General features: G+C 45.5%; 1 protein-coding gene and 1 long non-coding RNA gene across 4 annotated transcripts in view; one reads left to right on the top strand and one right to left on the bottom strand.

Annotated features, from left to right (window-relative positions):
• The window catches only part of BMP2 (bone morphogenetic protein 2), a 66,285-nt gene that overhangs the window by 2,524 nt on the left and 49,448 nt on the right, over positions 1–14,313 (bottom strand). Inside the window, exon 4 of one of the 2 annotated variants that reach the window (XM_057382707.1) lies at positions 5,015–5,063. In XM_057382707.1, coding sequence (XP_057238690.1) covers positions 5,015–5,063 — 49 coding nt within the window. Of the gene's footprint in view, positions 1–4,950; positions 5,064–14,313 lie in introns of both variants that reach the window. The other variant, XM_057382716.1, reaches the window with a different exon arrangement.
• Positions 5,050–14,295, top strand: LOC130583432 (uncharacterized). 2 transcript variants are annotated; one of them, XR_008966426.1, is made up of 3 exons: positions 5,050–5,434; positions 7,724–7,792; positions 13,672–14,295. It is a non-coding gene; the product is annotated as an uncharacterized LOC130583432 (long non-coding RNA). The 2 variants fall into 2 exon arrangements; XR_008966425.1 differs by having other exon boundaries at positions 12,167–14,295.

Raw genomic sequence — 14,313 nt, 5'->3', positions numbered from 1 at the left:
TGTCCAGGTTTGTTGAATATTTTATTTAAACCGCCACCTCCTGTCCCAGGTTTCAAAACCCAAACCCTGCCCTTTAAATTGCTAACAGAATGACCCCATTTTTATTGGGTTCACAGTCTTTCTCAGAGCTGACACCTTTCCCCTCTGGGGAAGGGCTGAGCAATAGACATCCAGCTAAAATCCAATGTCAGCAGCTAAAGGTAAAACACAATTTTCAGCCAGCTATGGGATATGTTTCCCAAATGCTCTTATCTCTGGTCCTCTCTACTTTGTCTGTAAAACTATTGCTTTGCATAATAGAAGGGAGCAACGCTCGACCATCTGGGAGCAACCCCAATTCAAGTATAATTTAGGTTGCTTCATTTGCTCTCCCATCAGCAACAGGAATGGAGCTTCCTTCTTGTTTCCCTTGATCTCTTAGCCCTGTGCTAAAAAGGCAAGGTCAGAAGGCAGCAATGGGGGAATGAACTGTACCCTGAACTGGGTTTTGAATTTTCAGTGCTTGTGAGTGAGATTCCTTCACAACTAGGACATTTTCCAATTCTGTGTAACCAAAGGGATGAAGAACTCAGTAAGTCTCAGGTGGGAGGGGAGACTGGGTATCATCCTATATGCAAATGCCCCTTTCACCTTCAGCCAAGCCTGGGGACTGGGATCACATCAGCTGGGCATTGTGCCCTGGGGAATCACCACTGGGGTTAATGTCCCTGCAGTCAGCAAGTGGCACCACACACACATCCAGCGATTGTGAGGGAGGTGCTGAGCCCACCCGAGTCCAGCATGGAGAGACCTCCTCTGAGATCACCCCTGAGGGACGCCTCATCCTGGGGACCAAGCCACTTTATCCCCATTGCTGGTTCTCTTGGAAACCTGAACTAGGGAAACCACCATTTGGAACTATTCCTCTATGCCAAGAGGAAAATCCAGACCTGAACTCCTGTTTAGTCACTCTTGGTGAGCGAAGTCAGACGGTGCAGGCCTGGATGCTGGAGTTTATGGCTTAAATAAGTGGGATTATTCATGAGTTCAGAGATAACCATGTTCTTTTATGCTTGGCTGGAGCGGCGTCTCAAGCTGGCAGCTGGGAGTCAAAAGCTCTGAGTCACCGGGTCCCTCCTCTCTGTCCTTCCTGTGTGACCAGTCTGCCCGTGTGTGCTTCCCTGCCTGCCGCATAAGGAGGATGACAATCACTTTTATCTGATGGTTGCTTTCAAATGGCCCTAAAGGCCTCTTCTGGCCTGATGAAAATTCAGTAGAAGCTTGGGCTAGTGTGGAAAGATGGGAGGACATTTAACTAATGAAAGCGCTGGGGCTCAGGAAGGCAATTACATCCTTTCTTCCTCCCCACATTCCCACACAGGCTACTGGTGATGGCTGCAAAATCTTCTGTAGTCAGGGAGGAGTGGGAGGCCATGGAAAGGGTGAGACAAGGGCCTCTGAGCTGGGGAAGGCTCTGTAGGGTGGTGGTTGGGGTGACCAGCACAGCAGGTTCCCAGCAGCAGTTACACCTTAAAAGAGGCTCCTTTCAATTAAAAACTTGATCCTGCAAGCCTCTGCTTCACATATGTGCTTTGTAAAACAAAAACACCCACAAAATCTGGAGACAAAGAGAGACACATGGGCCAATTGCATGTATCTTATGCCCCAATTTACAGTAAGTCCCCAGAGAAGAGACTGAGAGGGTTTTCCACATTTAGCATGCACCTCTCTGAATAAAATATGATTTAAAATGTAGGCTCCATCCTTTCTTCTGCTGTTCCTGTGCAGTGTTGGTGAGTAGTGCTGTGGGATCTCTCTCCCTGTGGATCTGTGCAGAGCAGGCAGAGCAGCACTGACTTGCAGGACCCGCTCAGTGCTGAGTTTTAGGAGAGACAAGCAGTGCAAACTGCCCAGGGTGTAAAGGGCTGACTGGACCAAAGGCTGATGGTGCCTTTCCCTGGTCCAATTGCCCCCTTGCCACCATTCCTGGGAGGAGAAGTTGCTGCTGCAGCGCTGCTTCTGTGCACCCCCCTTTTTGGGGCAAGCTGGCTTTGGCATATGCTTATTAGATGGGCTGTTCTGCACCTCCCTGTTGGTTAGCAAGTCAAATAGGAGAGTGTGAGAAACGCTGTGCAGCTACAGCTGCTGTGCCCAGGATAGTGTGCAGACAGAGGAGCTGTGGGCGTCCTCCCGCTGCCCCACCATTACTAAATACAATTGCTCTCACTTTCCATTGATAGACATCAAAAAGCAATTAAGAATCAAGCTCTTCAAATTGATAGGTCTCCTGAATTTGAAACATTTTTCATTATTTGGCTGGTATCACTACCTAGATTAGATTATTTTTAAGGGAAGATTAAAATAAACAGTATTTATGGTTTAATTATTTGAATGACTAAGAAGCTCCAGCTTTATTTTAACTTCACAGAGGACCGGGAGATGTTTTTAATGATATGTTTTACTCATTTAGGACCTTTCATCCAAGGATCTCAAACTGCTTTTCAAATAATTAATTAATCCTTGTACCTCTCCATGAGACAGTTATTATCTTTGATGTTACTGATGGGTAAGCAAAGGCACAAAGACGTCAAGGCACAAACTGTTTTCCAAATATTAATTAACTAATTCTCTCACCACTCTGTGAGACTGTTACTATCTCTGCCACTACCAATGGATAAACTAAGGCACAAATCTGCGAGTAACTCACCTGAGGCCATTCAGGTGAGTCAAGAGCAGAACTGAGAATAGCTATGAGCAGTGTCTGAGCTCATTGTTTCCAGCAAGGCCTACGCCGTATTCCTGACAATGGGCAGTGCATTCCCTGGGGTCAAGCACAGCTGAAACCAGCTGCTTTATGAAAAGATTTCCTCTGGTCTGTCTTCATTCATTGGAGATCGTGTTTGCCCACATCAATCCACAGTTTCCTTTGAACTTCTTGTGGTTGGCAGAAGCCAGAGTAACCATGAGAAGAAACGATTGGTTTAAAGGATCTGGAGAGCTTAGAGATGCTCTGGTGAGGGGGTTGTCCAGCAGCACACAATGGTTCTGGAGCTCATCCCTGTGCCCATCCTGTGTGGCATCCTCATGCCAGGGCAGCCCCAAGCTCTGGCAGGCTCAGGGTGCCACATGCAGGGCTGGCATCGCTCCTCTCTCGTGTCCTAGCCGGCAGCCCCGGAGCAAGCATGTGCAGGGCCCAGGGGTGATCACACGAGCTGCTGTGCCTCTCTCTGTGTGTCCTGCCCTGGGTACCCCCCTTCTCCTTTGCCACATGGCAGCGGGGTATTTTCCAGGGTTCGTGCAAGAGGATGTGGAGAAATGTGGGGACCCTGTGGGCCAGGGCAGGGTCCAAACCCACCTTGTCCCTTGCAGAGTCCATCAGCGCAGCCTTGGTGTGTGTTTATCCCAGGGAATGAGAGCTTTCTGCCCACCCCAGGGGGAGGAGGAAAAGGCAGGAACCTGGAGGCACTTTCTGCCCTCAGGAAGGGTCCAGCTGCAGGATTCTGTGCATAGGCACCTGAACCCTCGCCACAAACACATCCCAGCTGAGCTATTTCAAACATGGGCTTGGCCCCATCAAATGTAGTCTCATTTCCACATGAAAGGGCTGGAGGAATATGAAGCTAGCTCATCTCTATTGATAAGAATTTGGCTTTACTTTCCCCCAGTTATCTAAGCTTTCTGTGTACATTAATCACAGTGCAAAAACCTGGAAGATAGGGAGCATCTCAGCTGTCCTTCTGGGGGTGAGTTTTTTCTGGGTTGTTTTTTTGGGTTTGGTGGTGGGGGGTTTGTTGTTTGTTGGTTTTTTCCCCTAAACTTCCTTTTTCCAATTGCACTCTGTGGAAGTCTGATTGCTCCCTCCCCTCTGCAATTTGGATGCCTCACTCTTCGTGCTCCAGCTCTGATGCAAGTGCTTGGGTGCCGTGTTTGCCAAAACTGGCACGAGCAGCCAGTGCTCGTCTAGACACACTCTAACTGTGACACTGATGCCAGGCTTCTACAGGCTGAGCCTGGCGTTCGTCAGAGCTCTGCCCACGGTCAGCACTTTGATCTTTATCTTTGAAAACCACAGCCATTGACAAAGGTAAAATGAATTTCTGACTTTGAAAGACTTTGATGGCATTCCTCTGTTTTGGTTTGTGTTTTGTTTTTTGTTTTTTTKCTCCTCTCCTTTGCTCTTCCAGCTGAAATTCATCATAAAGCTTTTGATTACAGCTGCTGCTCCAGGACCAGAGAGAGGTCATGCTGTCTTACTTTCTCCCAGTTTAAAGTCTGAGGGGAAAACCCTGTGACACTTCTGAGACAGTCTGCCAGTGAGTGAAATGTAAACTGTAATGGGAATTGGAGATAGAGGGTCCTCAGGATGTGGTCTTGTACCTTCTTTAAAAAAACAAACCAAAACAAAATCATCCTGAATAGGGCCTAGTGCCAAGAGAAGGAGAGAATGAAAACTATTTGGTGTTAGATTTCTAGCTGGAAATCTGCAGCCTGCCAAGCACTGCTATTTGCCTCCATGAAGCACGGGTTGAGCAGAGGCAAGGACCTTCTATCAGACATTGTATAGGCATTGTAAGAGATTGCCCAGCCTGGAGGTGCTCATCATCATAGAAACATGGCGAGCAAATCCAGTGTTGTTGCTTCATCTCCTCAATGGGAAGGTCACACAGGACACCTGAATTCCTTGAAGGCTCTGATCTCATCAAGGTTGTCAAAGATGACAAAGATGGCATCTTTGCTGATGAGCTGTTGGCTCCAAAAGTGACCACGGTGCTGTCACACACGGCTCGACAGTGGTGCCTCTTGTGTGCAACCATTTCTGACATTTTTCCCTGCTCCAAGCTGGATGGATTGGCTTACTGAGGGGAAATGCTGCACATCTCTTAGCAGCTCTCTCTGCTAGACAAAGTCAGCAGCTTTGAACCAGGCTTTTCTCTTCATAAGGCTATAAAAGGCAGTTGTGAGATGTCTTACCCCTTTGAATTTACTGGAGGGAGCACTTTACRTGAGGGATGTTCAGTAAGGTACTTCCACCAACCTGGATGAATTTCAGTGGAAACAGAGGAGGGGGGGTCCTTCCACTGGGCCTGGAATAAAAGCAGAGATTTAAAGAACTGGAGATTAATACCATACACAGTRTAAAAGGGGAAGGCTTTGACTGAGGGATATGGACAGTGTGTTATTTGCATATCTGTAAAAATCTTCTGAGCACTGGGAGTGTTTATAATGAGACCAAAGGGAGAATGAAGAATYCAGTACTTAATACAGACACCTGCCACTTGCAAAATATCTCCACCACTAGAAACAAATGCCTGTGAGAGTTTGGGAGATTTTGGTCACTGATTTGTTCCTCCTTTGTTTCCATTTCARTCACTGGTCCATCTGTCCAGTGAGAGCCCTGACATTGATAAATGTCACGAAGTGAAGTTGCCGGAGTTGCTCCATGTGCTGGTTCCAGGTGAGATGGCAGCAGGAATAGCTATAATTCTTACCAAAACAAAACAAGAGAAAAGAAGTATTTTCTAATGRTTTTGGATATAGTTGTTAGGTCCCAGGCACTGACATTACTCAGAGTACCCATAAATATCACTGTCACCGAACTCTGATTTCCAAGTTCTTTGTTCCCAACGCACACCGGCTGTGAAAACCCAGCTGAGCTCTGGCTGCTGGCCTGGGAAATTGCCAGCAGCCAGAGCTGGCATTTGCCAGAGCTTCTGGAATTTGCCCAGTTCTTGGTTCCCCCCAGGCCATTTTAGGAAGATAAGCAAGAGTCACATCCATACGGTGCATCCCCTGGTAGGAAAATGCCCCTGTTGTAAATTCTGCAGCACAGGTGACCTCTCGCGCTCCATTCCCAATGTCGCGGGTCCCAGTGATATCTTTGGGAAGGGATCAGCCCCAGGGTGACGGAGCAGTTGTGAAGGCTGGCAAAACACCCAAGTAGTATCATAAACCAAAACACCCTGGCAAGTATCATAGGTGCTCAGGTCAGTTTTCTCTATTCTCTGCATGTCTCTGTTGGGAACCAAGCTGACAGAGTCCTGGTCCCAATAAATATGGCAGTTGTGACACTGTCATTTAAGAAAAATCAGTTTCCCTGAGAAAACCTCAGACAAAAGAACCAACCCAAAATATTTATCACTTCACACGATGTTAATGCAAACAAAAACATTGTACACTGCAATAAATCCATTACTGAGTCTTACCAGAACAAACTGATATTCCCACGTGGCCAATTTCAAGCTGGAAGAATTTGGGTTCGTYTTTGCTATTAATAGTCTTTTGTAATGGAGAAGGCATTTTTCAATTGAGTGAAAAATTTTGCCTCCAAAAATGTCCAGTTTCATTGAAAGATTTAGAGGTTTCATCAAGAAAAAACTAAGACCAGCAATTCAATGATTGCCTGGGTGAGAGATTTCTTCAGTATTCCCCCTCTCCCCATCACCTCAAAAAAAAGTCAAAAGGTAAAATATTAACTGAAAGAACCAAATCCATCCATGTCATCAACATCTTTCATGGGGGAGAGACGTAGTCCCTGGCTACCTCCACCATTTAGTTTGCAATAACAATATGTTTATGTGCTAACCCCGAGATTAGTTTGGCCGAGCCAGGAATGCCCACAAYGACTCTCTGAGGGATGTATTGAACCTGCAGAGCAGGGCTGAGTGCAGTCACATGCAGGGCCGGCCCAGGAGAGTCCCCCAGAAGCAAAGAGAGCTCAGCCAAGGCTGGCTSAATGGCACCATTTAAGCCTCAAAGGAGAGCCCAAGTGCCAGCCAGCACAAGGAGATAAGGAGCACCCCCRGAGAAGGGCACAAAGGTTGCACTGATGAGCAGCGCCTGGCTTTGCTCCCACAGGGGTCACAGCTGGGTCCTCTATTAAATTCTTCTCAACACTGCAGTATTGAGAATTATACCAAGTTACTTACTAGTATTTGCCATTTATCCTGGCATAAGCARAGACAGCCAAAGGCTCTGTTATCTGCTTTTATAAGCTGGAGAATTTGGCTCTGAGGAGACAAAGGTCCAGCAGAGCATGTGGGGGGTATCACTGGTGTGAGTAAAGTGGTACCTTTGTCTCTCTAAAGGTGCATCCTGGGGTTAGCTACAAGAGAAATACCAGTGATTGGTAAAAATGTGCCTATTCTGAATTTTGAAAAAATTACCTATTATACTACAAAGAGAAACTGTTTCTGTTTCATTGCCAGTATCCTGTTGGAGCTGAAGCTCCAGTGTGCACAGGTAGCATCCAGGTTCATCAAACCAAATCATCAGCATGGCAAAGTCATTCCCAGTCATTTCTCTATTAATTTTCAATGTCCCATCCTATCGACTCAAATTGAGTAGGGAAGAGGTAAAGCAACGAGAATGAGCAGTTTCTAAGGTTGCACCGAGTAGAAGGTAAGAAAATATAATAAATTTTATTTCATGCCTTCTTGCCAATTGCTAGAAATGTGCAGTCCATATGAATGCATATAACAAGGAGGGAATGTTGGGAAAACCAATAAAGATTTTGTGGTCTTAACTATAATGAATGTAGTTTGATATAGAGTCTGTTTTTCACTGCATGGCAAAATGAATCATAAAATACTGGACCTTGAAACTCCTGCATTTTTTAACAATAGCCTGGGGACAGTTTACAGTGTAATGAATTGTAATTAACCCACCTTCAAAATCTTTTATGAGTATTTTGCCAATTAGCTTCGCATGCTTGCTAATGACTCATGGCCAGCGCATGTCTTTACAGAGCGGGGTTTACGGCGCACACCAGCCTGGGAAGGCAGCAGAGGGACACAGGATGGGGAGGGAGATGCAGGTAAGACCAAACCAGTCCTAGCAACTGACATATTTCAGCATTCAAAGAGCCTTTGCTGCTCTCCCAGCCCCAAAATAACTGCAATAATGTATAGCGACGTCAAAAGGCTTTGGTTTCCGAAGGATTGCGAGGAATGCAAAGGGCTCAAGTCCTGACATCTGTTGTTACTTAGTACTAACATATATAATGCTGCTAATTGCTGAGCCATCTTTGTTTTCCTTACTTAGCACTAGGGTTAGAATTATTTTATTTTTGTGGTTCATGGCTTCCTGCCACTTGCAACACAAAGTCCACTCTAAAGAAAATAAAACAACTACCAGGCTGCCTACTAACAGTGTGTGGAGGGCTGGGGCTGTTTCTTCCTCCTCTTCTGTTTTAGGTTGTGTTTTTGTTGGGTTTGGGGCTTTTATTAATTAAGGTAAGAAGAGACAGCAGAGCTGGGACTTGACCAGTGTCCCACCTAAAGGCCACATGGGCCAATATCCTATCTCCCAGTATCCCATCTCCCAGGAGGCAATGCAGAATCAATCCCTCCACTGCTGTACCCTCCTCGCTCCAGACATCCGTGATTTATGGACTTCCCAAAGCAGAGGCTGCCTCCAGACCAGTGTGTTTTAACAGCCACCCATGGATCTATCCTCCCCAAATGTTTTTGATCCCTTTTCTCAAGCCATTTATAACTTTTGGCCTCCGCAACATCCTGTGGCAATGAGTTCCACAATTTAATTATGCTTTGTATGAAAAAGTGCTTCCTTCTGTTGGTTTAAACTTCTTGTGTGACAGCACCACCAGGTTCTTAGGAAAACCAGTGAACAGCCAGTTCCTATTTGCTTTTTTCTATGTCAGTCGTGATCTGACAGACCCTTACTGAACCTCCTGCTTCTGTCACCCTTTTCCACCCTGAAGGCTCCTCATCTGCTTATTTTTCCATCTTTGTGGAGCTGTTGCCCATCTCTCCTCATCCTGAATGCTTTCCTTCCTGCACTTTCCAGTTCAGCTCAACTCTTCTGGAGTTCCATGGCCAGAAAACACACTACCATGGAGATGCAGTTTCACTGAGGAGTGTTGTAATGATGTTTTCTGATTTGTTCCTGCCTCTTTGCCAGCTCATTCCTAACGTGATAGTTGTCTCTTCTGATGAGCTTTAAATGATATTTGCAGAGGTCTCCCAGCTCTCTTTGCTCAGTGTTATTTTTAGGGCTCATCTGTGTGGAAGTACAGTGAGGGTGAGTTTTCTGCACGTGCTCTTCCTTTGTTGACACCGCCCTGCATCAGCTATTTCATAGCCCAGCCACTCAGGATCATGAACCTTTTCAGCAGTGCTTTGGAGACAGATTTGCATCATCAGCAAAATTTCTCTTCTCTCTGTTCATCCTATTTACCTGACTGTTTATGCACGTGTCACAACACTATCAAATTGGTATTTCAACTACAACTCAGTTCTAAGTAATGCATGAAACCTCTCTCACACCAAGACGTGTGGCAGACACCAGCCAAGGCCTTGAGGGGTCCCACCAGTAACCTCCAGCGACTGTGAACATTCTGAGATTTATACCCATACTCCAAAAAGAGAGCATTTAACTCCTTATAGCTGCAGGAAAAACTTTATTTTCTTATCTCTTATTGTGAAGCCTTGTTGCAGACAGTTTTTAGGCATTTGTGTTTATTGGCATGACTCTCTGAGCTCCTCTGAGCATGTTATCAATATTGAGAGGGTAAGCGGGAGAAATCAGTGATAAGAAGGCCCATCTGGTGTGTCAACTATTTCATTCTCCAGCCAGGGATATGTCATTCATCAGTTTATTATTTTTAATAACTCTCAGTCTGTCCCTGCTGGTTGTGCACACCATGGAACACAGGTTGGTAAGACAGACTCAGCTAAAACAGTGCCTTTTATTGCAGATACAGAACCGCCTCTGTTTATAGGTGAGCTGCACACCTTTGCATTGAATTCCCAAAGTTCCCCACCAAAGCCACAGAATCTGTCCAGATTGCCCTGCTGCAGGAGACCTGAGAAGTGGGCTTGGCTTGGTGTGCCTGGGCAATACCCACTGCTGCTCTCAGCTGCCCTCTCTCCAGGGGATTCTCAGCGACACTGGAAAGTGCCCTGCTTGCGTGCTCTGGCTGAAGAGATTTTTCCCTTTGCTGTACCTTGGTACAGATCCAGTTCTCTCTGGAGGTTTAGCCCTCATGGCAGTGTGAAACCCCATAGGGCACTTAGCAGTGTCAGGCCACTTCCTTGTGCCACAAAATGTCACCACTGCTCTGTTCCCCCACATCATTCTCACTTCCCCGTCAGTCTGCTCTCCCAGGGTTTGGCAGGAAGGGCCAAACTTGTGATAAACTTCACCTGAGACTCAACCTGTGCCTCATCCTGAARACTCTGTGTTTGAGCAGCATCCCTGTCACTGTCACTCAGGCCTGCCCTGGCTGTGTGGTGGGGCAGGACCTGCCACATGGAGTTACCAGGAGTTTCTGAGCTTTAGCCCTCCGGGAGATGCTCCGTGCACCTCTTTGCACCTGGAGAACCTGTYTGCTGGACATGCAGATAATCCACTGCAGAAAATTGTACCACAAACATGAGCWTGGTGCTTGCAGAGAGCCTCAGTGGAAGGGGAGCCAAGATTTACTGCAGAAATTGTACAGYTCTTGCTGTGATTCCTCAGAATTGAGCTCCATGTTTGAACCGCAGCTTTTTCTGAAGAAAAACTGCAACATCTGCATATTTCCAACCGCACTGATCCTGCTGTAGTGACCTCAACTGCARTCCCAAATCTTCAACCTGATTTTTCCTCTTCTTAATTCAGTGGGATCTTTGCCTGTACTGAGCAGGACTGGACCATCTGTGTACATCCAGGTCATGGAAAAATATTATTTCTGAATTAAATGAGATCAGTGTGTCCCCAGTGTAGAGGGACTGCRTTTACAGTCCCAACCATTTCCACACATAGTGGACTTTTCCGCACTGGGGCCTAAACCTGAATCAGGAATGGTGGCATTACATTTAATCAGAGCAGGATTATATGTGTTATTTTAGCCGATCCAACATGTCACAAAAATGCGTTGAATCTTTTTTTTTAAGAGAGAAAAATAAAACATATGGTTATATAATCAGTGGGAATCACTAGACACCTACTCAGGAGAGCTGCAAGCATGGAAATACTCAGATACATATTTGAAGTAACAYCACAGGTTTTTGGGTGGGATTTTTAGCCCTGCTACGCTACGTCTGGACAAATAATTTGGATGTTGACCACTCAGGTAATGTAATCCAAAATCCTGTTGCCCATGTTGCAAACAGAAGAGGAGGAAAGAACATTTCATTCCCATCTCAGGCGGAGCAGAGCACAGTTAGGGTGTTTCATTGCAGGCAACACCACTGCTGTAACCCAGCASAGCATTGGTGGGGGAGTGTGCACTGAAATTATTGCTCTTCTGCCAAAGAGCTGAGGCAGAACAAGTTCTTTTTTTGCTTTTTTTGCTTTTTTTTCCCCTTCTCATTGACTGCAAAGCATAAAAGCAATCAGTGTTCCTGCAGTGCAATAGAAACTGCACGTGTGACAGCAGCACCCTGTCATGCTGTTGTTTCTGTGCACAGAAAGGGAGGTCTAATGTGTCTGGGTGGGAGGTGATGGAGGTGCACAGGATTTCCAGACTGGCCAGCTGAATTTTCCCGTTGTGCTACTGTGCCTTTCATCAGCTGCAGGACAGTGATCTCAGGACTGAAGCCAATCCAGGTGTACTGAAGATGTGATAATGCATGAGTTATCGTTCAATCAATCACAGAATCACTGGGGTTGGAAAAGACCTCTGAGATCATCGAGTCCAACCTCGATCACCACCTTGTCAGTCAGACCATAGCACTGAGTGCCACATCCAGTCATTTCAGCCTGAACCTATCAAAACTCTGAGGACAGATCTAATCCCATCATTGATTAGCATCTCTCTTTTTTATCTATTTTAGCACTTAGCTTCTAACACTTGGTGGAAATTTGAAAGGCTGGAAGTGGCCACGGCACCCTTGAATAAAATGCTGTCYATTTTACAAGAGGCCAATTCATGTATTTGTCTGTAAATCTCACAGTACCTCTTTGTTTAAATACTTGCTCCTTATTTAGGATTATTGACTAAAGTMTTTTATTCTTGACATCACCCACAGTTTAAAAAAGAACCTTTCTCTGTGTGGAGAAGCTGTCCATGAAGCAGCTCCTCAAGCTGGGGCAGCTCAGTGGCTCCCCTTGGATTGGTAACACTGAACTAAGGACAGGTTTTTTGGGAGGGTCTTTGTGGTTACCTGCATTCTTTTGGTCTAAGCATTAAKTTCTTAGGCAGAAACATGATTTTTRTATAATGATTTMTTTTCCTGATAAACAGATTTTCTGATGACCTTTCCAAACAATAGTTGGGAACCTGGCTCTGATTCCAACCTAAATCCATCAATGGCATCTCTTACTAATCTTCCACCACTGCACCCCTTTGCCTTCAGAGTTCTTCACTCTTTAGACAGAGACACAGAGCTGCAGCATACTCTMAGTTATAGCACTACCAAGCAACCCAGGGATTTCTGCCAACTTGGAAACAAGATATGAACTAAAGGGTTTCTATTTTTGCATTAAAATGGAAACAGGTGGGAAGGATGCGTGGAATTTATCAAACCAAATAAAATTTTTTTTCATGTTAAAATTCGTATGGAATGGAAATTGCACTCTTCCAGTGTTACTGCAGAGCAGCAATATTGGGTTTCTCCTTACTCAGCCTTTAGCAGTAAGGAACCAGCTGCAGTGGAGCTGGAGTTCTGGAATTTGCTTTCTAACCCCATCTAAATCTCTCCTAGGTCTGCCCTATTTTGAATTATTGCTCCACCTGGCACAGGGGATGTTATTGACTCTGGAAAGAAGAGTCAAGTCTTGCAACAGTTTTTTTATAGATTGCTAACTGGAGAGTAAGAACAGGAACGAACTGCTGGATGGCAGAAATGAGTGRTTTTCCCTATTCCTRCCTAATTTATGGCAGTGAACCTCCRCTCCCACACTGAGTTAGGTGCTTTGGCTCAGCTCAGGTATTTGCTGTGTGTTAGCACAGAACCAGTGGGTGGTGGAGAGACCAGAGCCACACCAAAGCTCTGCCTTTTGAATCAAACCTCTCCCACCCCCTTCCTATCTCCACATCGGAACAAAACCTGAGGGAAGTGCCCCAGCTGAGGTGGAGCATGTTCCTAAGAGGATTTACTAAAGTAAAAACCACATCCAAAATATATTTTTTTAATTATGACACAGTATAAATGGGACAGACTTTACCAAAACACTGGGTTATTCATTGCCCAGAGGGTAGGAGAAGCTGCAGCACTGGTTGGACAAATAAGTAACAAAATGGATGGACAGACAATCTAACAGACTCCTGACTGCCTTCACTTACCCTTAATTAATTGTTTCCAGTAAATAGCCCTGGCTCTGTCATTATTTTAGGAAAACAGAAAACATTGATAGAAGTACTACAAATGTTGCCATCAGCCCTGCCATAGATCTCATTCATCTGAAATCCCACTGGAATGAAACAGATTGTCCAACTGCATCAGTTCAGCTCAGSAAAGAGCCTGTAACCATGGCCATGAACTGTTCCAGTCAAATGTCCTGCATGGCCCATTCCATGGGACTCCCARCATCTGCAGGGTTCCATGCCACAGGCACCAGGGCAGCCTGCCAYCCTGGCAGTGAGCTGTGGGTCTAAATGAACATAAAAAGGGATTCAAACACTTCTCCTGATGTCAAATTGAATTTTAATTTGACTTAAGGACAGCTTTCTGTTATGTTAAGGTTTAGAGGATTGACTAGTAATGTTATATATATAATTTAATTTTTAAACCATTTTATGCTTCCCAGTGTTTCTTGGTTTGCAACAGAATCTGAAATGCAAAGAGCAAACTGCAGAAGTTGTGTGGCTGCAAGGTCTTTGAACTCCRTGACACCAGGAGGAGATGAAAAGCTCCCAAGACAGGCTGTTCTCCTGAGGCTCTCATCCCAATTTCCAGGAACTGAGGCAGGTCAAATGCATTCAGGGGGATGGACTGAGGGAGGAAATATTCAGGTACCATTCAACTATGYAACCAAACCATTTGAGGTTTGCCTGTCACTTGTCTAGACACATGTTTCAAAAGGSAATCAAATAAAAGGAAGAAAAATACCCTGTCTGGGAATTCTTACCCGGTGACTTGTGCAGCCCAAGAGCTGGGTAATTCTCCTCAACTGAATAAACATCGAAGGGAGTCTGAGAGCAATTTGGCTCCAGAGCAAATATTGTTCCTGAATTCTTTGCACCTGCAATGGGCAGGGAAATTATAATAGACCCTCCCCACGTCTTCCCATCCCAGACCTTGGAAAGCAGCCAGGAAGCATCTTACATCTGCCACAGCAGAAATGTGAGGGCTGGGCTTCAGATGAGACCCCTAGTAAAATCACAGCCCCATCCCAAACCCACCTGTCTCCAAGGAAAGGAAATGTGGGAGTTATCTTCATAGAGAGGTA

Source organism: Malurus melanocephalus, unplaced genomic scaffold (genome assembly GCF_030028575.1).
Source record: "Malurus melanocephalus ecotype Western Australia unplaced genomic scaffold, MMel_1.1 scaffold_13, whole genome shotgun sequence".
Taxonomy (NCBI): Eukaryota; Metazoa; Chordata; class Aves; order Passeriformes; family Maluridae; genus Malurus; species Malurus melanocephalus.
The sequence above is the reverse complement of the archived record's forward strand: the minus strand, read 5'-3'. Positions and strand labels throughout refer to the sequence as shown.